This window comes from Echinops telfairi, unplaced genomic scaffold (genome assembly GCF_000313985.2).
Source record: "Echinops telfairi isolate 266 unplaced genomic scaffold, ASM31398v2 ScPeMD7_5592;HRSCAF=6446, whole genome shotgun sequence".
Lineage (NCBI taxonomy): Eukaryota > Metazoa > Chordata > Mammalia > Afrosoricida > Tenrecidae > Echinops > Echinops telfairi.
Window position 1 is genome coordinate 22446706 of NW_022109491.1, and position 23379 is coordinate 22470084.

At 41.0% G+C, this 23379-nt stretch overlaps 1 protein-coding gene across 6 annotated transcripts in view; it reads left to right on the forward strand.

Moving 5' to 3' along the window:
- NCOA6 (nuclear receptor coactivator 6) overlaps window positions 1–23379 on the forward strand; it is a 75535-nt gene that overhangs the window by 30030 nt on the left and 22126 nt on the right. For 3 of the 6 annotated variants that reach the window (XM_045295462.1, XM_045295466.1, XM_045295467.1), the window contains exons 4-10: window positions 2599–2727; window positions 3826–4689; window positions 6734–6880; window positions 9792–10908; window positions 13809–13930; window positions 17227–20226; window positions 23058–23126. In XM_045295462.1, coding sequence (XP_045151397.1) covers window positions 2599–2727; window positions 3826–4689; window positions 6734–6880; window positions 9792–10908; window positions 13809–13930; window positions 17227–20226; window positions 23058–23126 — 5448 coding nt within the window. The remainder of the gene's footprint in view (window positions 1–2598; window positions 2728–3825; window positions 4690–6733; window positions 6881–9791; window positions 10909–13808; window positions 13931–17226; window positions 20227–23057; window positions 23127–23379) is intronic. The other 3 variants (XM_045295463.1, XM_045295464.1, XM_045295465.1) reach the window with 3 other exon arrangements.

Consider the following 23379-nt stretch of genomic DNA (forward strand, 5'->3'; position numbering starts at 1 on the left):
CAGTGATTGTATCAGGAAGGTGGGCACCCACTGATATGATTTTTAGTTCTCTGATGTCTGATAACTGGTCCCTTCTACACCTCGTGGGAAAGGATGGCTTTTTGATATGTGAATTATATTTCACTAAAAGTAGAATGGAGGAAAGGGTATACTGTGAATGTTGAATTTTCAAACTAGGGAAAAATTAACAATTTTCTAGAAGATATAATTTAGTAATTTATAAACTGACTTACATGAAAAAATGAAAACTTTGTAACAAATAGGAAATTTATGTAATTAAAATTATGTTCCTCATCAATCAGTTGGTGGAGCCCTAGTGGTGTAGTGGTTATATTTTGGGCTGTAAACACAATGTCACTCTTTGGGAGAAAGATGAGGCTTTCTATTCCCGTTAGATTTAGTCACAGAAACCCACGGGGCAAGCAGCTGTACCCTTCCCTCTAGGGTACCTTGGGGTCGAAATCCACTCCATGGCTGTTAGTGTCGTTTTTTGACTTCTCAGCTGAGTAATAGAACTCACAGGTCCACAGGATTTCACAGGTGAGTTTTACTGAACATTTAAAGAACCTATACATATATTCTTTCAGGGCATAGAAAAAGAAGAAAGATGCTTTGTAATTAATTTGTTATCCATGTTCATTTTGATGTTAAAAAATCAAAGGACAGGAAGATTATTATAGGCTAGTTTCATTTAGGACCATAGAAGCCAAATATTTAAAAGCATAACAGTATCCAGAATTAGAAAGCTATGATGCAAGAGTAATTCTCAAACTGCTAGGTAGAGTATAAATTGGTATTTACTTTTGGAAGGAGCCCTGATAGCTCAACCGTTAAAATAGTACTAAAGCAAAGGTTGGTGGTTCAAACCGACCCAGTGGCTTTGTAGGAGAAAAAGCTAGTGATCTGCTTCCATGAAGTTTACAGCGTACCATATGGCTAATCAAAAAGCATAGCGTTTGGGGTCTTAAAGGCTTGAAGGTAAACAAGCAGCCATCTAGCTCAGAAGCAACAAAGCCCACATGGAAGAAGCACACCAGCCTGTGTGATCCTGAGGTGTAGATGGGATCAGGTATCAGGCATCAAAGACCCAGAACAAAAAATCATATCAATGTACATAAAGGGGAGCGCGAAGTAGAGACCCAAAGCCCACCCCTAGACAATTGGACATCCCCTTACAGAAGGGTCACAAGGAAGAGAGGAGCCAGTCAGGGTGTAGTATAGCACCGATGAAACACACAACTTTCCTCTAGTTCCTTAATGCTTCCTTCCCCCGACTATCATGACCTCAATTCTACCTTACAAATCGTATTAGACCAGAACATGCACACTGCTAAAGATAAGAGCCCAAAACACGGAATTCAGGATAGATAAAGCCCTCAGGAACAACAATTGAGAATAGAGATATCAGGAGGATTAGGGGAAAGTGGGAGGAGACAGGGAATCAATCACAAGGATTGAATGCAACTCCCTCCCAGGGGGACAAACAATGGAAAAGTGGGTGAAGGGTGACAGAGGAAGAATTAAGATATGAAAAAATAATCTATAACTTAACAAGAGTTCATTAGGGAGGGTGGGGTGGGATGGTAGGGAAAAAATGAGCTGATATCAAGGGCTCAAGCAGAAAGAAAATGCTATGAAAATGATGATGGCAGCATGTGTACAAATGTGCTTGACACGACGGATGGTTGTGTGGATTGTGATAAGAGATGTAAGAGCCCCCAATAAAAAGTATTTAATTAAAAAAAATTTTTTTAAGTTTACAACCTAGCAAATCCTATGGGGGTAGTTCTACTCATAGGGTTGGTCTGCATCTATCAGTATAGTCTAAAGATAATGTAACATATCCACAAGAATACATGACATTGCAAAACTGTACAAGTGAAAAGTTAAGATGAAACCTTAATGATTCATCAGCAGGAGAGTGGATGTCTTAGAGCAATCAAGATGCATGTATTTCCATGGATGATTCTCATAAATATTAACTGAAGAAAGTGAAAAAGAGTACATATGCCACTTAAATGAAGATTAAAACTTTACCCCAAATGCTATGCCATTTACTTATATATTCTATCAGAGGGATCCTATATAGAGTTTCTGATAATGTAAATCTCTACAGGGGGAGATAGCTTCATCTTTCACCCAGGGAGTTCCTCGTGGGTTTGAATTGCTGAACTTGTGGTAACTAGCCCAATGGTGGCACTGTGATATAAGCACTGGGCTGCTAACCACAAGGTCGTGGGTTTAAGCCCACCAGTCACTCCATGGGAGAAAGAGTATGCTTTGCTCCTATAAAGATTTACACTTTCAAATCCTAACGTACAGTTCTTCTCCCCCTTTATAGAGCCTCTATGAGTTGGAATTGACTAGATGGCTGTGGGGTTTATATGTAAAATAGATAATAACCCAATTATAAAATACGGAGGAAAGGATTGGATGAATTGGGAAAGAGGAAGGTCTATAAGGGCAAGATGTTTAGGTTTAAACAAAATTATGTTGAGTGTAAAAAAATTTCCGTACTTTACATATTGAAATATTTCACTAAAAATAAAAATTGTGCTAAGTCCAGTACTCTATTCTAGGTGTTTTTTCCCCCTATAGGACTAATAAGGATGACCAACCCTGCTACTCTTATGATACCCCAAGGTGGAAATGTGTCATCTTCCATGATGGCACCAGGTCCCAATCCAGAGCTGCAGCCCAGGACTCCTCGCCCTGCTTCTCAATCAGGTAATGACCGCCAGTCTTTGAGGATTGAAGAGGTTGGAGCTCCTTACATGGATCATTACAAAACCTAGCTGTTTCTGTTGCTGAATTCCTAACTACCTTACTTAAACGCCACCCTTACCAAATCTACCCTGATTTCTTCAAGCTAAGAGTCATCATACCCTTCTCAGAATTACTCCAATCTGTTCCCAACATGCCCCAAAGTGTGTATCTTACCATATTTATCCTGGGAAATACTCCATAACAAAGAACGCCATCGTCAAGTACGTTTGGGAAATGCAGTGCTCTCCGCACACCTTTTGGAGATTCTAGATTAATGTATTGGAAGTACTGAAATAATATTGCTTGTATATATTTTTTTCATGGCTCCATGTGTACTGCTTAATTTTTTTTAACAGTTTTATTTATACTTCATCCACCTATCACCCAATTCAATAGTTCAGTCATATCAAGAGTTGTACAATCCTTACCACAATCAATTTTAGAACTTTTTTTTAATTGGACTATTTTTGTTTTTCTTAACACACAAATTGGCATGGTTTCTCAGAATATGCGTTGGAAAATACCACTCTCTAAATTTTTTTTTAATTATGCATTTATTTTGTTTGGTTTTTATGGCCGCTTTTGAACCATAAGCCCTTAAAAGCCAGGATTCATCTTTCCATCATCTTGGCACATTGCTGTGCACATCGGAGAGGCTCATGCTAATTGGATGGTACCAGAAAATGTTGGTAGCCTAGGGCTAAAGTCACTTGGAATCAGCTTGGTGACAATAGGGTTTGGTTTGGTTTGGTTTGGTTTGTTCTTTAGCGGGTGGTACAACAGTGAAGCACTGGGTGAGTCATCCAAAAATTGACTGCTCAGTCTCATCAGGTGGTTCCATGGGAGTAAGACCTAGCAGTCTGCTCCCATAAAGATGATAGCTTAGAAAATCCTATGGGGCAGTCACGTGGGATTGCTAAGAGTTGGAATTGACTGAACAGCACCTAACAACAAATATCAGGTTTTATTCTGTATATGCAGAATTTTGAAGACCGTTGCTCTAGGTTCTAGGTTGTAGTAAGTTAATTCTTGCTTTTGTTGACTGTTGTTACAATACAGATGCAATGGATCCACTCCTCTCCGGCCTGCATGTACAACAACAAAGTCATCCCTCAGGATCCTTAGCTCCTCCACACCACCCAATGCAGTCTGTTCCTGTAAACAGACAGATGAACCCTGCTAATTTTCCTCAACTGCAGCAGCAGCAACAGCAGCAGCAACAACAGCAGCAGCCGCAGCAGCAGCAACAGTTGCAGGCAAGACCGCCACAGCAACATCAGCAGCAGCAGCCACAGGGAATTCGACCCCCATTTACTGCCCCAACTCAGGTGCCTGTTCCTCCAGGCTGGAACCAGCTGCCTTCTGGAGCCCTTCAGCCTCCTCCAGCCCAGGGTTCTCTAGGAACAATGACTGCAAACCAAGGATGGAAGAAGGCTCCTCTGCCTGGCCCAATGCAACAGCAGCTGCAGGCCAGACCATCCTTAGCCACGTTACAGACACCTTCCCATCCTCCCCCTCCATATCCCTTTGGCAGCCAACAAGCCTCACAAGCCCATACAAACTTTCCTCAGATGAGCACCCCAGGCCAATTCACAGCTCCTCAAATGAAGAGCTTGCAGGGAGGGCCCTCCAGGGTCCCGACTCCCCTGCAGCAGCCCCACCTCACCAATAAGTCTCCTGCTTCCTCACCCTCCTCCTTTCAGCAGGCATCTCCTGCATCTTCCCCAACGGTTAACCAAACTCAGCAGCAGATGGGACCAAGGCCACCTCAAAACAACCCACTTCCCCAGGGATTTCAGCAGCCTGTCAGTTCTCCAAGTCGGAATCCTATGGTTCAACAGGGAAACGTGCCACCTAACTTCATGGTGATGCAGCAGCAACCACCAAACCAGGGACCCCAAAGTTTACATCCAGGCCTAGGAGGTGAGGAACACTGAAGCTAGTTGCGTTGGTAAATTTGCTGGATATATACGAGCTTAGCAGAATTTCAAGCTTTTGAGTTAATGGAGGGGAGTGAAAGAAGGATGTAATCAAGTGGTTTTGTGGATATGCTGGTGATACTGAATATAACAGTTAACTTGATGCATTATATAGCATCTTATTGATAAAATTTAAGCTAGCCCTCTGGATTAAAAGGCAGGTAAAATTTAATATAGAGATGTCTTTTTGTTTTCTAAAATATTTCTGCTTGATCTTAAACTATGGACTTTGAATGTATGTAAGAAACATGCATTTATTAACAACTTAAACTGGTCAGTTGTTGAAAAAAGTAAGATTATGCAATAGAGGAAAAATGAAAAGATAAGCACAGGGTCTTCTTGCAAAAAAAAAGACCCTTCTAGTTACCAATTTTTATTATCCTAGCTAACAAAGTAATACGCATGGTATTTGTTAGATTTTGTTAAAGTATTAAAGGGGAGTAAGTTCAGAAATCTTGATATATATAATTTTATAATGCCGATGCCTGCTCCTTAGAGAGGGAATTCCACCAGTTATACCTAAAGGAGATTTATTTATTTATTTTGTAAGGTGCCTCTTGTATGAAGAAAAAGCAATGGAGCTTAATGTGTGAGAGGTAAAACGATTACAGTAAAACTTATCCATCTCCATATTTATTATTTATTCTTATTAATCATTGATCTAGTGCACATGAATGTGCTTGGAGCTTTTCAGTAGAGAATATAGAGTCTCAGTAATATTGTCATCTGATAAGCATACCCCCACCAAAAGACACCCATTGCCTACCCAGAAATACCCCTTGCATCTCTATTGCAACATAGCAAAGGCATGTTCCCATGGTCTCTGGTGAAATTAAGTTGCTCATCAGTCTTTCACTCTCTTGTAATTAATTTTGCTGACATGCAGGTGCTAATATTTGAATCCTAACATGTTTTTTAGCAAAAACAAGTCTGTTTCAGCTCCAAACTGCACTGTTCTTGGCATCTCGCCCTGGCTCAGTGGAAGCTGGGTCGTCCTTCCTGCAAATGTGATTACTGACTTAATTACAATGGAAGCATGCAAATGGGGACCTGTCGCTGCTAAAGACAAATTGCATATTTGTCTATAAAATGTGTTTTTCAGGGCATTGAAAATTGAGCCCTTAAAGAATTGTAAAGGAATGGACTAATAGAAGAAAGTTTTATGTGAGCTTAAGGTCTTGATGCTTTCACAGAGCAGATGATGTGCTCACCTAGGTGATCTGGCCACATCAAGGCCTGTGTTACAGGCAGTGAGTGGGTCTGAGATTCTCCTGATGGCGAATTGGTTTTCTAAAATTAGGCCTTCCTCTAAAAGGCAGTAATACATTATAAGATTTCTTTAGAGCATGGTTTTTGGTACCATAGCTGTCAGAATCCCAGACAACCTTAGGAGGGTAAGGCATAATGATAAATTCAGTATAGCCTCACCTTGAAGCTCCTATGAATTGTTTCTCATCTCCTAGCTATTCCAAAGAGACAAGCACAATATTGGGGGGAAAGGGGCAGGACTCTGTAGAAGATATTGTCTTCCATTTCCTTCCAAAGAAAAACCATGTATCTACCCTTAATAACAGGACCCAGCTCTTTGTTTAGCTAGTTGACTATGAGAGAATTTAGTAAGTTCTTTTGGTGGCTGTGTTAAAGTATGAGAAGTTTTGGGGTCCATTGTATTACAGAGAAAAGTGAGCCCTTAAACCTTGCTGTGGCATGGCCTCAGATCACATTTAGGGAGCAGATTGCCATCTTTTCCTTGGCATGTTCTGAGTAAATTTTTCAGTGTTTCTTTTTCATTTTGACAATGCTCATGTAAGAGATTGTGTTGATTTTTTTAACCATCTTTCCCAACCTTATTATTAAAGATCCTACCAGTGTGACAGAGAGCTAAGCCAGTGGAGACTTCATGCAGCTCATCCTTCCTTATTCATTCCACATCTAAGCAAGAGTGTAAATTTGCTAGGTAACTGCCTTACTCATTGTTTTCTATTAAGGAATGCCTAAACGCCTCCCACCTGGCTTCTCAGCAGGACAGGCCAATCCGAACTTTATGCAAGGTCAGGTGCCTTCGACCACAGCAACCACCCCTGGAAATTCAGGAGCCCCTCAGCTGCAAACAAATCAAAATGTCCAGCATGCAGGTTTGTCTACTGCCATTTGTTCAACCAGCCTTTATAAGTATTGTGTGGTAGATAGATACCCTGATCGGCTGCAGGGGAGTATAAGGTTCAGTTCTAGGCCCTCATCTTAGCTTCAAACCTATAAATATTTTTCCAGGTCAGTAAGTGATATATTGAAAGTTGGTAAAATGTCTCGGAAATCTGAACACAACTAAAAGAAGGGGGTGAAGCAAGTGAAAACAAGGAACCGCAATTTTTTTAAAGGGCCAAAACCAAACTCCTTCTTTGCCACCTCATTCTCCCATGGAGGAGCTGATGGATTCCTCCGACTGCTTACCTTTGGTTAACAGCCAAGCGCTTTAACCAGTCCGCTATGGTCGCTTGCTTTGTAAAGGACCAGTTAGTAAATATTTTAGAGTTCACTGGTTACACAGACTCTTGCAACTCCTCAGCCCTGCTGTTTTAGTGCAAAAGCAGCAATAGAACATTCTTAAACAAATGAGCATGCAGGGTTCCAAACACTTTTTAAATAAAAAGGCATTGGGCTTAATTTGACCCACAGGTCATTGTTTTCTAACCTTTGAGTTAGAACTTCCTCAGGCAGTAGGCAAAAACACTTCTAGAACAGGAAAGCATGGAGGCACTGGGCATTTTTGTACAGATACAACTTTAAAAATATGCAACACTTGATAGCCTTATTCAAATTGAATATCATACCGGCAGTGTACTACATAGAAGAAATGTTGGAATGGGGATAGGATGGAGCAGAATAGCTAAAAGCTGTATGTAAAGCATTAACCTATAGTAATGGAGCCTGATGGTATAGTGGTTATGCATTGGGCTGCAGTCTGCATGGTCAGCAACTCATAATCACCAGCAGCTCCTCAGTTGAAAGACTGGACTTTTACTCCTGCAAATAGTTACAGTCTGGAAACCCACAGAAGGTCGCTATGAGTCAGCCTTGACTCCAGTGCAGTGAGTTTTTTTGAGTGAGTATAACCTTTAATAAGCCCAAGCTTTGTTTCTGGTTGCTTAGGTGCCTTGTGCTCTTTCTCCTCTCAATTTGGATTGAATTTGTTCAAGTAATTTTTGAACTCACAAACTCTACTTGAAGCTAATGTACTTATGTGGTTCACACTTTGTTTATGACTAAGAATTAAGAAAAGACTTAAAATTTTTGTTTTATCAAACTGTCTCTTGAAGGACATAGTTTAAAGAAGGGTAGGGGAAGCTACTTACCATTCCTTATCTATAAGTGCAAACACTAACTTCCTGTGTTATATGAATCCATGTTTTTTGTTTTGTTTTGTTTTGTTTTTGTTGGCTATTTCAGAACAGTGATAAAATCATTCATCATTTCTCCATCTTAGCACAGCTAATTTGTATTTTACACAGTACGTTTCATATGCACATGTTTTGACTTCCCTCATTTATCCTATCGAAAGTAGCTTTGATCTTTGTCATTTTCTGTACTCTTGCCCTATTTTATTTCTCTTCTTAGCTTTTACCTCTTCCTAAAAAAGTGTTATGTTTATTGTAGCTCTTGCTGAATAGGCTGTAACCTTCAAGGGAGCAGGAGATTTAGTCTATATGTTTATTGCTATTAATTTAGCATCAAAGAATGTCTTGAGTATATTGGTTATCCAATAAATGCATAAATGAATTGAATGAATATGCACTGAGATAAGTACTTTTAAATAGTTGTCATGAAGTTCAAGTTTAATAATTTATAAGATTTGTTTTTAAAACATTCCTTGGGGATATAGAAAAGTTTGTACAGTGTGTACAAGGAACCATTTATCCCTTGCCTACCTAGATGACCTCATAACTTCATTGTAACTTCTAGTCCCCATTTGTAAGTGAAAAAGATAAACTAGAGGTTATCCAGTAAAAGGGAGAGAGAATGCACCTAGCCATAGAACAATAAGTGAACACCACAGCTAGGCAGCAGGCAGTGTCCTTTGTTTAACTTAAAATAACTGAGAAGAATAAGCATGTCCCGTGTGACTCACCAGAGACTGCCACAAGAGAGGGTGACCGAAGTTTAGCATTTCTTAGTGGTAATCCTCTTGTCTGTAAGCTTCTGGATGAGTTGTCTCAGCTGACTCCTACCAAAAGCTCAGCTTCCTGATCAAGATTGAGTAATTTTTACTACATCCGTGGCAGAGATCTATCCTTAGGAAGCATTAGATATTCCTTTCATTAAAGTGCATCATCCAGATATTTTACACATAACCTTTGAGAATCATTAGTTTTCCAAAGAAGAGTTTAAATGGGTCCTCTTCATTGTCATGGGTTTCCTAAGAAGGAACATCACATTTTTTTGTTTCCTTGGCGCAACTAAGCAAAGCTTAGTTCACTACTTAATCCATCTCTCAGCTGTATCACTCAGCTGCCATCGACTCCTACATACATGGTGTAGGGGGCTGCTGATAACTACAAGACCACCAGTTTGCATCCACCAGCACCTCCTCAGGAGTAAGTTGAGGCAGTGCCCCAAGCAAAGACTGGAAACCCTAGGAAGCAATTATACTATGTCCTGTCAGGTTGCTATGAACCAGTCACCTTTGGTATTTTTAATTAATTTTCTTTATTGTGAGATAGTCACAAGTCATTTTAAAACAATAAGATGCTATGTTTCCCTTTTGTAAATCTAAAAGACAGTACACTTTATTGCTGTGAAAATATCTTTAATTTACCAAATAGGAATAAAGAAACTTTCCCATTCTTATTGCATGGTCCTTGAGAATATGAGCAATTAGATAATAGTCACAAAGCCAATTAAGAAATCCATAGAAAGTATGTTAAACACTGCAGCTTTATTTGTGTGGTGGGTATCTTTCTAATCAAGGTAATTTGAGTATCTTAATAACACACCAAATAAGAAAATAATATTTCTTTCTGAAACTGTTTGTTGTTTGTTTGTTTTAAGGTGGTCAAGGATCCGGTCCTCCTCAAAACCAGATGCAGGTGTCCCACGGGCCACCAAATATGATTCAACCCAGCCTCATGGGAATTCATGGCAACATGAACAACCAGCAGGCTGGTAGTTCTGGGGTTCCTCAGGTGAACCTGGGCAGCATGCAAGGCCAGCCCCAACAGGGCCCACCATCTCAGCTGATGGGCATGCACCAGCAGATTGTGCCCTCCCAGGGCCAGATGGTCCAGCCACAAGGAACTTTGAACCCTCAGAATCCTATGATCATCTCGAGGGCCCAGCTTATGCCACAGGGACAGATGATGGTGAACCCTCAGAGCCAAAATCTTGGGCCCTCGCCACAAAGGATGACCCCACCTAAGCAGATGCTTCCCCAGCAGAGCCCACAAATGATGGCGCCACATAACCAGATCATGGGGCCACAGGGGCAGGTTTTGCTACAACAGAACCCAATGATAGAGCAGATCATGACCAATCAGATGCAGGGGAATAAGCAGCAGTTTAACACTCAGAACCAATCTAATGTCATGCCGGGACCAGCACAGATAATGAGGGGACCAACTCCAAACATGCAAGGAAACATGGTGCAGTTTACGGGACAGATGTCAGGACAAATGCTGCCCCAGCAAGGGCCTGTGAACAGTAGCCCATCTCAGGTTATGGGGATTCAGGGGCAGGTCCTACGGACACCAGGGCCCAGCCCACACATGGCCCAGCCGCATGGTGATCCAGCAACCACAGCAAATAATGACGTCAGCTTGTCTCAGATGATACCTGACGTTAGCATGCAACAAAGCAACATGGTCCCCCCCCATGTACAGGCCATGCAGGGAAACAGTGCCTCGGGAAACCATTTCTCAGGCCATGGAATGCCTTTCAATGCACCTTTCAGTGGAGCACCCAATGGAAATCAGATGCCCTGTGGTCAGAATCCAGGCTTCCCGGTCAATAAGGATGTCACGCTAACAAGCCCATTGTTGGTCAACTTATTGCAAAGTGACATCTCTGCAGGACATTTTGGGGTAAATAACAAGCAGAATAATGCCAACGTAAATAAACCGAAGAAGAAGAAACCCCCTCGGAAGAAGAAAAATAGTCAGCAAGATCTAAAGTAGGTTATGATAGTTTTGCCTCAAATCTTACTCATCTGTTTCTGTGTGAACAACTTTTTTGTTGGTTAATTTTGAACATGCCTAAAATTAGAGTAATATAATGAAATCCATCTGTTTCAACAATGATCAATTTATAGCCTATCTTGCCCTTATCTACACTCCCACCCACCCCCACCACCCCCACTGTCCTATGAATTATTTTGAGGACATTTACATTGTAAATAGATGTGTTGTTAGCACACTCAGAAAAACTAGCACAGTGACCTGTGAGCGCTGGAACTGGACAGGACTGCCTTGTTCTTCTGAGACTTGCAAGTTTGGGCCTCTGACAGAGTGCAATCTTATCATCTGTCTCTTTCTATTCATAGAAAACAATTGCGTTTTCCTCCTCTGACAGTTATCTACCTTTCCAGGTTCCAGCATTTACAGATTTTACTGTACTTTCTTACTATTCTCAAATATCCCAACTGTGTTCAAATTTCCTTGATTGTCTTAAATAATTCTTGTTTCATAGTTTGCTCAAGTAAGGATTCAAACAAGGTTCATACATTGCAGTTGACTAATATGTTTCCCGATTCCAAAGGGATTATGGCATTCAGAGCATGAAAATAAGTGTTAATGCACTGCATGCAGCTCCACCAGACATTCAGCTTTAGACTTAAAATTAATGGCTTTTGGGGAACCAGAGAGGCTAACTGTGTTTTGGAAGTGAAAATTGGCTAAGGTGAACTCTGCTCTCTCTCAAATAAAAGTGTCCCCCTGCTCCCCTACGGGCATCTTTCCTTTGAAGAAGGCTCTTTAACATCCCTAGAAGCTTACAACCCTATGCTAAAATGACTAGACCTTTTAAATCAGTTACTCTAAATCAGTTACTCTTTGAATAAAAGTTCTCTAGGTGAGTTGTTTGGCAAGATAACAGCAGGAAAGGCAATGAACAAATTTCTATTTTATTTCCTGGAGCTGAGTGTTAATTTAAATCATGCTCTTTTGGCTTTGATAAAATGCTTCCAGTAGGAATATTGATTGAACTGAATTTTCTGCTATTAATCCTAAAACTGAAATTCATAGACATTAACAGGGATTAGAAACTAATCACATAAAACATGAGTTAAAATAAATTGCAGCTATAGAAAAGGGGAGCTTTATTTAAACTACCTTAAATGGCCAAAATAAAAACAACTATACCTGATGACAAGAGTAAAAGACGATCCTCCAGTTTTGTGCATTAATGACAGGCACCAACGAATGCATGGCAGTAACACATGTTTAAATGTGAAACAAGAGTAACACTGGCCTGGGATGGTTAAAGTTTTATGTCAGCTGGGTTAAGGTTAGCGAGGCCATGATTCTCAGTGATTTGGCAGTTATATAATGATATAATTTGGCAAATATGTAAAGATATAGTCACCCTCCATTTTATGATCAGATGTACTCATCCTCCATTTTCCCTTAGCACCAATTTTTGCATAACCACCTGGTCTTTGGAACCTCACCATGTTGATTAGTGAGGAGTAAGTGTACTTTTCTCTTAGCCTTCCCATATTTTCTTTGACTGCTCTAATATCCTTACTTGCCATTGTTTGAATCATTCACTAAAAACTAACAGTTGTATATTAACTTACATTTTCTTGAATTCCAACTAAATAAGCCCATTAATTATCTAATTTAATGATAACTCTCAGTTGAATCTTTTACTGCTATCCATATGGGAATAACATTTTTGTGGGAGTAACTGTTTTGTCCCTTTAGTCCCAGAGTAAAATTGCAAAGTTAGTTTTCACTAGTATGCATTTTTGCTGTCTTCACTAGTCCTAGGGGAGATTGCTTACTTGTTGGGTCTATAAATTGGGGAAAGGGTCCTATACTATAGTTTCAGGGCTTCTTAGAAAGGAACTATACCTGTTCCCAACTCTACCACTAATGAACTTTGGGCTCATTTGGGCCTTTGTTTCCTCACCGTTGCATGAGGTGCCTAGACCATTTCGCCCAGATTTCCTAGCTGTTCTGGTTGTTTAAAGAATGCCCTAGAATACTTGCCTAACTTGAGGTGACAGAGAACTCATATAAAGAGCAAATTTCTGTAGGAATCTGGATGTGCTAAGAATCTGCTTCAGATTCTAAACTTTTTCATGTGCTTGGGGGCTTTGAAAATGGGATTTCAGATGGTTATAAAACTACACAGAACAAATGGAAAAGTGGTATCTAAAAGTAGATTATCTGTAGCAGGGCAAAGGAAAACTAAAGGTGTAGAACAGAAATGTATAGTTAGAAATGAGATTACACTCAAAATATGGGATATGAGAACTCTAATTCTTAGAAATGTAGATAAAGGTGGGCACATTTTCTTCATTGAACATAAATTCTTCCCTACAACCCTCGCCCTTATACAGCCACTATACACTAAAGATTCTGAACTACACATAGTCCAAAATGAAAGTATTCCAGAGCTAACGGGGATGTGTGCAAGTATTCATTGTATAGCTAAGTTAATTATCTTTGTCTTAGCGTGTTCTAGCCTTTTTTATTCTCTCTCAGTAATGTTTCCAGCAACCAACCTACACGATCTCTTGCCGGTGTTACAGATTTATTGAAGCCACCATCATAATACCCACAAGCAGGAAATCATGGACGGTTCCATAACTACACACGCAGACAGTGCGATTCTATTACATTGAGAGCCCTAAATCACTGTCAGGTCTTCATATATCCAGGGGGTTGTTGATTATGGGAAAATTGTTTATTTTCCTGCTAAATGTTGAATATTTTACTCAGCCCAGAGAGATGGGAATAATGGGAATGGTGATAATAAGTTCTAGTTCTTCTGAAATGAGGGAGGAGTTCAACCAGTTTCATGCGTATACTATACAACTTACTCTCAAATGTGTTACTGTTTTTTTAGCCCTGCAGATACTCGCCCAGCTGGTCTGGAAGAGGCCGATCAACCACCATTGCCTGGAGAACAAGGAATTAACTTGGACAACTCAGGCCCTAAGCTGCCAGAATTTTCAAACCGGCCACCAGGTGATAAAATGTTAGCTAAAAGTTGATATGCTTATCATAATTGATAGTGCATTACAAGGCTTCCTTCTCTTCAAAGAAACAATCATATTTTATTTTGTTTGCTAACTGTTGTTTTTAGAAGCTTTGGTTTGCTATTACATAAAATTTTCAAATGGAACTTGAGTGTGTGTATGGTGTTGCTCAAATTATCCTTGGTTATTTTAAGTCAATACAATCAAACTGCAATATGAATTACCTCTTTATTCTTGTTAATATCAAGGTTCTAGTTGGCAACAAAATGGAATAAGATTAAATGGAGAGATGTTTGTCCCTTTAATCCTGCTTGCCTGCCCTTCCTGAATCCTTCCTTACTGGAGCTTTCACAGAGCACAGAACTATCAGCACTGAAAACAAGATGATTTTTAGTTAGTGAAATTTTACTATGATTCTTTAAAGCACAAAAAGTATATAAAATATTGTTTTATACATATATAAAGTGTACTTAATATAAAATATATAAAATAATACAATAGATATCTATGTTCCTACCACTCAGCTTAAGAGTAAATAAATAGTACCAATATTGTTGAAAAGCATCCTGGTGGTACAGTGACTAAGCACTCAACTGCCAAACTAAATCTTTGTGGTTTGAACCCACCAGCCACTCCATAGAAGAAAGAAGTGGCAGTCTGTTTCTGTAAAGATTACAGCCTTAGAAACCCTATGAAGTAGTTCATTTCTGCCTATAGGATGGCAATCATTAGAAACCAACTCAACAGCTATGGGTATTGTGTTGTTGAAGTCTCCTCTGCTGTATCCCTGTCTGATTATAAAACAATATTGTCTTCTAAATGCTTTAAAATAAAAATAAAGACACTGAAAATACATGTCTAAGTAGACAATTATAGAACCAAGACCAGCTGCCACAATATCTCTATACCTGGTTATTCTTGGCCTGAGCAATGATTTGTAACCTTATTCTCTTAAAACACAATGAAAGACACACAAGTCTTCATACTAAGGCCAGTCTCCTAATACAAAGAATTATGTTTTACTTCTTCCTCACTCTTCTTCTTCCTTTGAGTGACATCGCTGTAAGGCCAAACTTTAGTTTCTGTATTTTAAAAGTGGATCACGAATCATGATGTCAATACTTTGTGTTATATCTTACAAATTGCTGAAGCTCAACCACACTTGCCCTCAGTGAGTTCCAGCAGCACAATTGACACTGGGAGGTGGCCTGTATATGTCCAAAAGATATTGTGAGCAGGGAGGCATCGCCTTCTCTCAGATAGATCTGAACTCTTGGATACATTTCAGGGGTTCTTAAACATTGAAAGACCATTATTTATACCTCCTTTCTGCAGATCAAACTGGGGGCCAACAGGCTGAATTCATCCTATAATATGTTTGTCTTGCCATGCTATCTTAAACAAAAATCTGGATTTAAATGCCTTTAGATGAAGCATCTACTTGCCCAGTTTGGCACTATCAACAGGACTCCAACTGTCTTTTACAGCCCACTCATTTCTTTACTGCCTTCCTGGCCTGTGAAGGCATACGGATTTGCTTCCCACAATTAATGAGTATGGCTTTAATTGTCTTCATGGGCATTCTGTGTGTCCTGACTGTCCTTCCCCGCCACTTTGTCATGTGAGCCTCCACCTGTCTTCTTATCATTAACACCCTGAGGCTGCTGCCTCCAGCTTCTGAACCTTTTGTAGCAGCCATACCCTTAACCATTCTGTTCAAGAGATTGCTATATGGTCTCTGCTATCCTTTTGGTGCTTACTGGGCTGTTTAGTGGACGGGTTTTAAAGACAAAATTGTCTGTAACATAGTCCTGAATTAAAGGGCTTTTGCAGAAATCACAATTTTCTTAAGTTGGGAACCCCAGACTAAATATGGAAAATAAAATCCCACTGTGGCTATCTAGCTAAAAGGACAATTAAACCTGAAGATGTTACTTGGGCCTAAAACAAAAAAAGCATTTTTTTCAAAGTTGTTTTAAACTTTCAAAACTGGATTCTGACATTTTACTCTCTGGTGCCATGGAAATCTTTGGCCAAAAAAATATTAATTAGTTAATAAGTTAATAATTCTGAGGGCCAGAGCAGCAATTGGTAGCTGTACTGTGGAAATCTTGAACCAATGTTTCTTTAGACTGTCAGAACCAACTGTCTTATTCCTGTGCCTCCTTAAAACCATCCTAGTGTATTTTTCATGCCACAGTGGAATGAATCTATTTTATGAAATTGTATCCCAGCGATATGCCCATTTTCCCCCATTTGTCCACCTTTAGTCTCAGTTTGATGATATTTCTATCCTTTGTACTGATTGTGTAAAGTTTGGTTGTAAAATTGCAAGTAAAACCTTCATGTTAGAGACTCATTGGAGTTCTTGCCGTCTACAAATCTGACAAGCATTGTCCTTCAGAGTTCTTTTCCCAGAAATTGTTTTTAATTCCTGAAGGCTAGGCTCTGGCTTCTGTATTGTACAGTTGTGATTTCCTAGAAAATATTTCTCCAAACAGAATGTTACATGGTAAAAGTAAATGGAAATAAGTATTTTTTTATGTAATCGATATGACAGGGCTCACAGTTTTCCTCCCAATTTGCATATCAGCTTCTGGTTGCACTTACTATTCATTAAACTAATTTATGTCATATGGGTAGTTTAATTCACTTGGATTTCCTCAAAGAATTAAGCCAAGAAAGGATGCAGCATATTGTGTGGATCCAGTGGATTGAGTAATTTTAAATCTCTTTCTTTGGGAAGTGAATCACAGAATTTTATATTTTACTTCAGTTGAATGAATAAAACAGGCTACCTAAAGTGCTGGTGTAGTCAACAAATCAAACCTTAAAAAAAAGGCAGCCCTTTGCTAACAGAAAAAATTGCATCTTGAGTGCTTCACTTCATTAACAAATCCATTGAAATATTACGTCTACAGGAGACCCAATGCTGGGTGGTCAGCTTCTTGCTGTTGATGGAGTTTGGGCTGGTGTAGACTTGGCCACTTTCAACACATAGCACAGAGTATCTACCAGTCTTAGTACAATGAGCTTCATTCATAGGCCCTGAAGACCGAGGAGCTCCAGGTTTTTGATGCTTTGCTTTTTGCTTCCTTGAGCTGCATGCCCCTTTGCTTATGTAGAATAAAGACAGGCTGCCTCCCCTGCCCCTGGGAAAGGCATGTCTGAGCTGTTGGTGCACAGCTGTGCAGCCTAGATGAATATTACTTGGCTATATGCAAAAGGTTGCAAAGCTTTTCATGCTGAAAATCTAACTTCCCTGATTTTGGGGACTTGTTTTAGGTTATCCTTCTCAACCAGTTGAACAGAGGCCACTTCAGCAGATGCCTCCTCAACTCATGCAGCATGTGGCACCCCCACCACAGCCACCACAGCAGCAGCCACAGCCACAGCCACAACTGCCTCAGCAGCAACAGCAGCAGCCACCACCTCCTCCCAGCCAGCCACAGTCGCAGCAGCAGCAGCAGCAGCAGCAGCAGCAGCAACAAATGATGATGATGCTAATGATGCAGCAGGATCCCAAAGCAGTTAGACTTCCAGTCTCCCAAAATGTCCACCCTCCACGAGGCCCTCTGAACCCAGACTCCCAGAGGATGCCCATGCAACAGAGTGGAAATGTACCTGTCATGGTCAGCTTGCAAGGTCCTGCCTCTGTGCCACCATCACCTGATAAACAAAGAATGCCAATGCCTGTGAATACTCCTTTGGGAAGCAATTCAAGGAAAATGGTATACCAGGAGACCCCACAAAATCCTTCCAGCTCACCACTTGGAGAGGTGCCCTCGCTATCCGAAGCAAGTACCAATGAAGTACCATCTGTCTCAGGAGGCCCAAATAACATGCCTTCACATTTAGTAGTTTCCCAGAATCAATTAATGATGGCAGGGCCAAAACCTGGACCATCACCCCTTTCAGCAACTCAAGGTGCAACTCCCCAGCAACCTCCTGTAAATTCCCTGCCCAGCTCTCATGGCCACCACTTTCCAAATGTTGCTGCTCCAACACAAACATCTAGACCTAAAACACCAAACAGAGCCAGCCCCAGACCCTATTACCCTCAGACTCCCAACAACCGCCCTCCCAGCACAGAGCCTTCTGAAATCAGTCTGTCACCAGAAAGACTCAATGCCTCCATAGCAGGACTCTTTCCCCCACAAATTAATATTCCTTTACCCCCTAGGCCAAATTTAAACAGGGGCTTTGATCAACAGGGCCTAAACCCAACAACTTTGAAGGCCATTGGGCAGGCACCTTCAAATCTTGCCATGAATAATCCTTCCAATTTTACTGCCCCGCAAACTCACAAGTTAGATTCTGTGGTGATGAATTCTGGAAAGCAGTCTAACTCTGGAGGAACAAAACGGGCAAGTCCGAGCAACAGTCGTAGGTCTAGTCCTGGTTCCAGTAGGAAAACCACCCCAAGTCCTGGCAGGCAAAATTCAAAAACCCCCAAACTGACTCTGACCTCTCAAACGAATGCAGCCCTTTTGCAGAATGTGGAGTTGTCAAGGAATATGCTGGTCAGTCCCCCTCCTTTGGCCAACCCCCCTGTGCCTGGGAGCTTTCCTAGCAATAGCGGGCTGACTCCTCAGAATCCCATCATGCCTGTGGCTGCAGTTGGGGCTGTTCTTGAGGATAAGAAGGAGAGCTTGACGATGCTTCAAGACAGTGATTGCCAGAATTCCCAGGGTAGGAAGGAACAGGTACATACTGAGCTAAAAGCAGTCCCTACCCAAGAAGTTAAAATGGTTGTCCCTGAAGATCAATCTAAAAAGGATGGGCAACCTTCGGATCCTAACAAGCTTCCCAGTGTCGAAGAGAACAAAAATTTGGTGTCTCCTGCTATGAGGGAAGCACCAACGTCATTAAGTCAACTTCTTGACAACTCTGGAGCTCCTAATGTGACCATTAAGCCTCCCGGGGTTACAGATCTGGAAGTAACACATCCAGGAGTTTCTGGGGAAGACCTCAAAAAAGTACCTGCCATTCCCACACTGCAGGATCCATCTTCTAAAGAACCCTCTAATTCCCTAAATTTACCTCATAGTAATGAGCCGTGTTCAACCCAGGTGCATCCAGAACTGAGTGAAATCAGTTCTAATGTTGCACCAAGCATCCCTCCAGTAATGTCAAGGCCTGTCAGCTCTTCCTCCATCTCCACTCCCTTGCCCCCAAACCAGATAACTGTTTTTGTCACTTCCAATCCCATCACAACTTCAGCTAACACATCAGCAGCTCTGCCAACTCACCTGCAGTCTGCAATAATGTCAACAGTTGTCACAATGCCCAATGTGGGTAGCAAAGTTATGGTATCTGAGGGACAGTCAGCTTCTCAGTCTAATGCCCGGCCTCAGTTCATTACACCTGTCTTTATCAATTCATCCTCAATAATTCAGGTTATGAAAGGATCACAGCCAAGCACAATTCCTGCAGCTCCACTAACACCCAACTCTGGTTTGATGCCACCCTCTGTTGCAGTTGTTGGCCCTTTACACATACCTCAGAACATTAAGTTTTCTTCTGCTCCTGTACCACCTAATGTTCCCTCCAGTAGCCCTGCTGCTAACATACAGACAGGTCGACCCTTGGTTCTTAACTCACGAGCCACCCCTGTTCAGCTTCCTTCTCCTCCCTGTACAACTTCCCCAGTTGCCCCTCCTCATCTCCCTGTCCAGCAAGTGAAAGAATTGAATCCAGATGAGGCTAGTCCTCAGATGACTTCAACAGATCAGAACACTCTGCCCGCTTCCCAATCAACCACAATGGTTTCTCCCCTTTTGACCAATAGTCCAGGTTCCTCTGGCAACCGGCGAAGCCCAGTCTCATCTAGTAAGGGCAAAGGAAAGGTGGACAAAATTGGCCAAATTTTACTGACCAAGGCATGTAAGAAAGTCACAGGCTCTCTTGAGAAAGGCGATGAGCAATATGGTACAGATGGAGAGACTGAAGGCCAAGGGCTAGAGCCCACCGCCCCAGGGCTCATGGGAACAGAGCAGTTACCCACAGAGCTGGATAGTAAAACCCCAACACCCCCAGCACCCACTCTGCTAAAAATGACTTCTAGCCCTGTAGGCACGGGCTCAGCCTCAACAGGACCCAGCTTACCGAGTGGTGCTCTCCCCACCAATGTACGTTCAATAGTTACCACTCTGGTACCTTCTGAGCTCATCTCCACGGCGCCGACCACAAAAAACAATCATGGTGGCCTAGCATCTGAGCCACTTGCCGGTGGCCTAGTGGAGGAGAAGGTGGGATCCCATCCAGAGCTTCTAACCAGCATAGGTATGTACTCGGGACCTGGCGTATCTTCTCCTCATGTCAGAGTTTGTTGACCTATACAAAAGAAAGCATGACTCCTTTTCTACTTTGAGAAAAAAAGAATGCGCGAAATGATAGTGGTGGTATTTTTATTTGTTGATAATGAGTCAGAAAACACACTTTCAAATCCCATGTGAAATTTACATGCTTCAACATGGTTCTCTATCAGCACCCGAGATGATGGTACATCTTTCATATGTATAATAAAAAACTTTCTTTACAAGAAAGCATTTTTACATACATTATCTCAACATCATCTTACCAGCTATGTCAGGCAGCCTTAACCCCATGCTATCGATGAGAAAATGGAAGTTTAGAGAAGTTTAACATTTTTTTCAAAATCTGTACTGTGAACCTCCAGTATGACATTCTCTCTTAAAGATGAGTGACTACTTCTGCAGGTTCTCCTGTGACCAGCAGGAAGACTGTTTCCTCGTCTGTCTCAAAACAGGGTTATAGATGCATCCCCATCGTCTGCCATCGCAGAGACAATGCTCTATCTCTCTGGGTTACCCAAGCAGAGAACATCCCAGAAGACCAGGCTTCATAACAGACAGGAGTGGAGTGGTGAAGCATCACGTAGGTTTGGGTGGATAGTACAGCGCCAACATTTATCACAACATTTACCAGCTACATGGGTTTAGACAGGTTACTTGACCACTCCAAACTTCATGGGCTTAGACAGGTTACTTGACCACGCCTTTGTGATATGAGGACAATAGTAGTTGTAAGAATATAATGTCGTAGTATATGTAACATGTTTAGCATAGGACCTAGAACATAGGAACGTTCAATAAATAATTTTTTTTAAGAATTGAGTTACTTTTGATGCAGTCTTTGTAAATTGATCCTTTCTGTTCATGTATGTGAAGTTTAAGTTATTTCTTGTGTGCAGTTACGGTGGGTTGATGGTGGAAGCATAGAGTGTCCTTACAACCCTAGTCCATCCTTCCCTCCCTTACACATTTCTTCTGTGGGGTCTCGGTGGTGCAGAGACTATTCCCCACTCTTCAGACCTGAAAAGGACCATCACTATACCCTGAGCCAACTAGCTAGTGGTGCCTGGCTTGTGTGTGCAGCCGAAGTACGACAGGTGTCCAGTACTGAGGACACAAGCCTCAGTCTTGTGACACAAGGTCAGACCTCAAATTCTAGCTGCATTGGTTACCAGTTGCAGTTGGAGAAGTTCCTTAACCTCCCTTTCACTATATACTTCATCTGTAAAATGGAGATTGTAGTCCCTACCTCCTAGAATGTATACAAGGATTAAACTGAGAGCGCACAGAGCCAGTACACGGCTCTAGAAAGGTAAAGTCCTCTTGTCCACTGTGCCACCTCACCTCAAGTTCATGCCCTGGCAGGAGGCAAAGACTTGATGCAGGCAGTTACAGCAGTGTGTTTCTGATTCTAGCTTTACTGATACCAGTGAGCCCTAAGAATGAAAAAGAAACCTAGTGTAACTTAAATATATTCTCCAATATTAAATGTTTCCATTTCTACTTCTCTTCAGGGAACTTTTCCCTCAAGTAACAGGTTAATGATAAAGTGATTAAAAAATACTGTAATCTGGATCAAACAGAGTACTAGAGAAAGATGTGAGTCTTGAGATGAAACCAGGTGTTACAAATTTCTCAATTTTAGTAAAGCCAGTTTTGCTTATAGTGTCTTCTATGCTTTCTCATGAGTCTTCTATACTTTTAACTTGAAAATGTGAAGAACCACAACTGAAGGTAATAGTAGAAGCCTCAGTGTAATTTTAAGCTTATTTTAAACCACAGTACAATTTTAAGCTCCCCAAATCAATTCTCTGCATGAATTCCTCATTGACTGCTTTACTAGGTCAGGAAAGACATTTATAAAATTCCGTTTTTACAAGAGGATAAAGTTTATCGTTGAAAAGTTTACTCACGATGAAGATTTGTCTAGGCTGAAGTGTCCAGATGGGAGGATGTGCTCTCAATTGACTGTGGTACATCTGCCATTTTTTAAATCTCCTACATAATGCAGGGAGGTTGAGTTGTGTATTCAACTCCGTTCCTCTTCAAGGATTTAAGTTCTCTATGCCCTTCAAAGCCCAATTCTGATGTTTCTTCCATTAAAGTGCCTTCACATTTCTCAGTCTAGAATTGATCTCCCTTCTTTTGGACTCTAGTAGAATTCTATACCTTATTGTGTCCCCTTCATATGACCATTTGACAGCACAGTGCATGCCAGTATGCTGTACGCACTTTTACCTTCACTACTAGATGGAGCTCCTGATGGCCAAAGAGGGCAGGAGTGCTTGGCATAGTGCCTTGCCCCTCGTACGTTCTTAGTAACTGTTAGATAAGTAAGTAGCAATCAAGTGTAACCTTACAGAAGTGAGAGAATAAAACTTAGATGCTTAGGTAAATGGTATAGTGATCCCTCTGAAGGTGGTTTGGGCTTGTCTGCTAAGGTGTGTTGTATATTCTTTAGAGTATTGGGCAGAACTTGACACTGAAACAAAAGAATATGTGTGATATCCTTCTGGCCACCTCGTTCCATGACATTTGTACATGATAAAGGAAAACAAATACCCCTAACTGCTAGTTTTTGTTATTGAGTGTTGCATACATTAATTTTTAAATGTAGGTTTTGAAATATAATTTCAAGTCCAACTTCAAGTATTACCCTTTATGTAAGAGATAGAACATTTCCCCAGTTACTTAGCTTTTAATTTAATTAGCATTTTCTGTTTTGTTTAGAAAGGAAAGTAAAAGGCCTGTTGTTTTTTTGTTTTTGTTTTTGTTGTTGTTGTTGTTGTTTTTCTTTAGCCTCTTCACAGAGTTTAATCCCAAAGGAAACTCCAGCCACAGCGCTGCAGGGGTCAGTTGCTAGATCAGGTAAGACATTTTGGAAAGACTTCTGGAAGCAGAATGAGTTGCGTGTGAATTAACTGCTGCTGTCTTCCTGTCACATGTTCTCATGCTGGGCAGTGACTGGAATTCTCATCTATTTGCTTCCGAGCAGCTTTGGTTGTGTGGCAGGACTTGTGCAATACTATTTGAGGTTGTTTACCTTGACCAGCTTACTCTCTTAGGTGTTCCCCGGTTTCAGGGAACTCAAAAAGGGTATCTAATTGCCCATTGTCAGTTT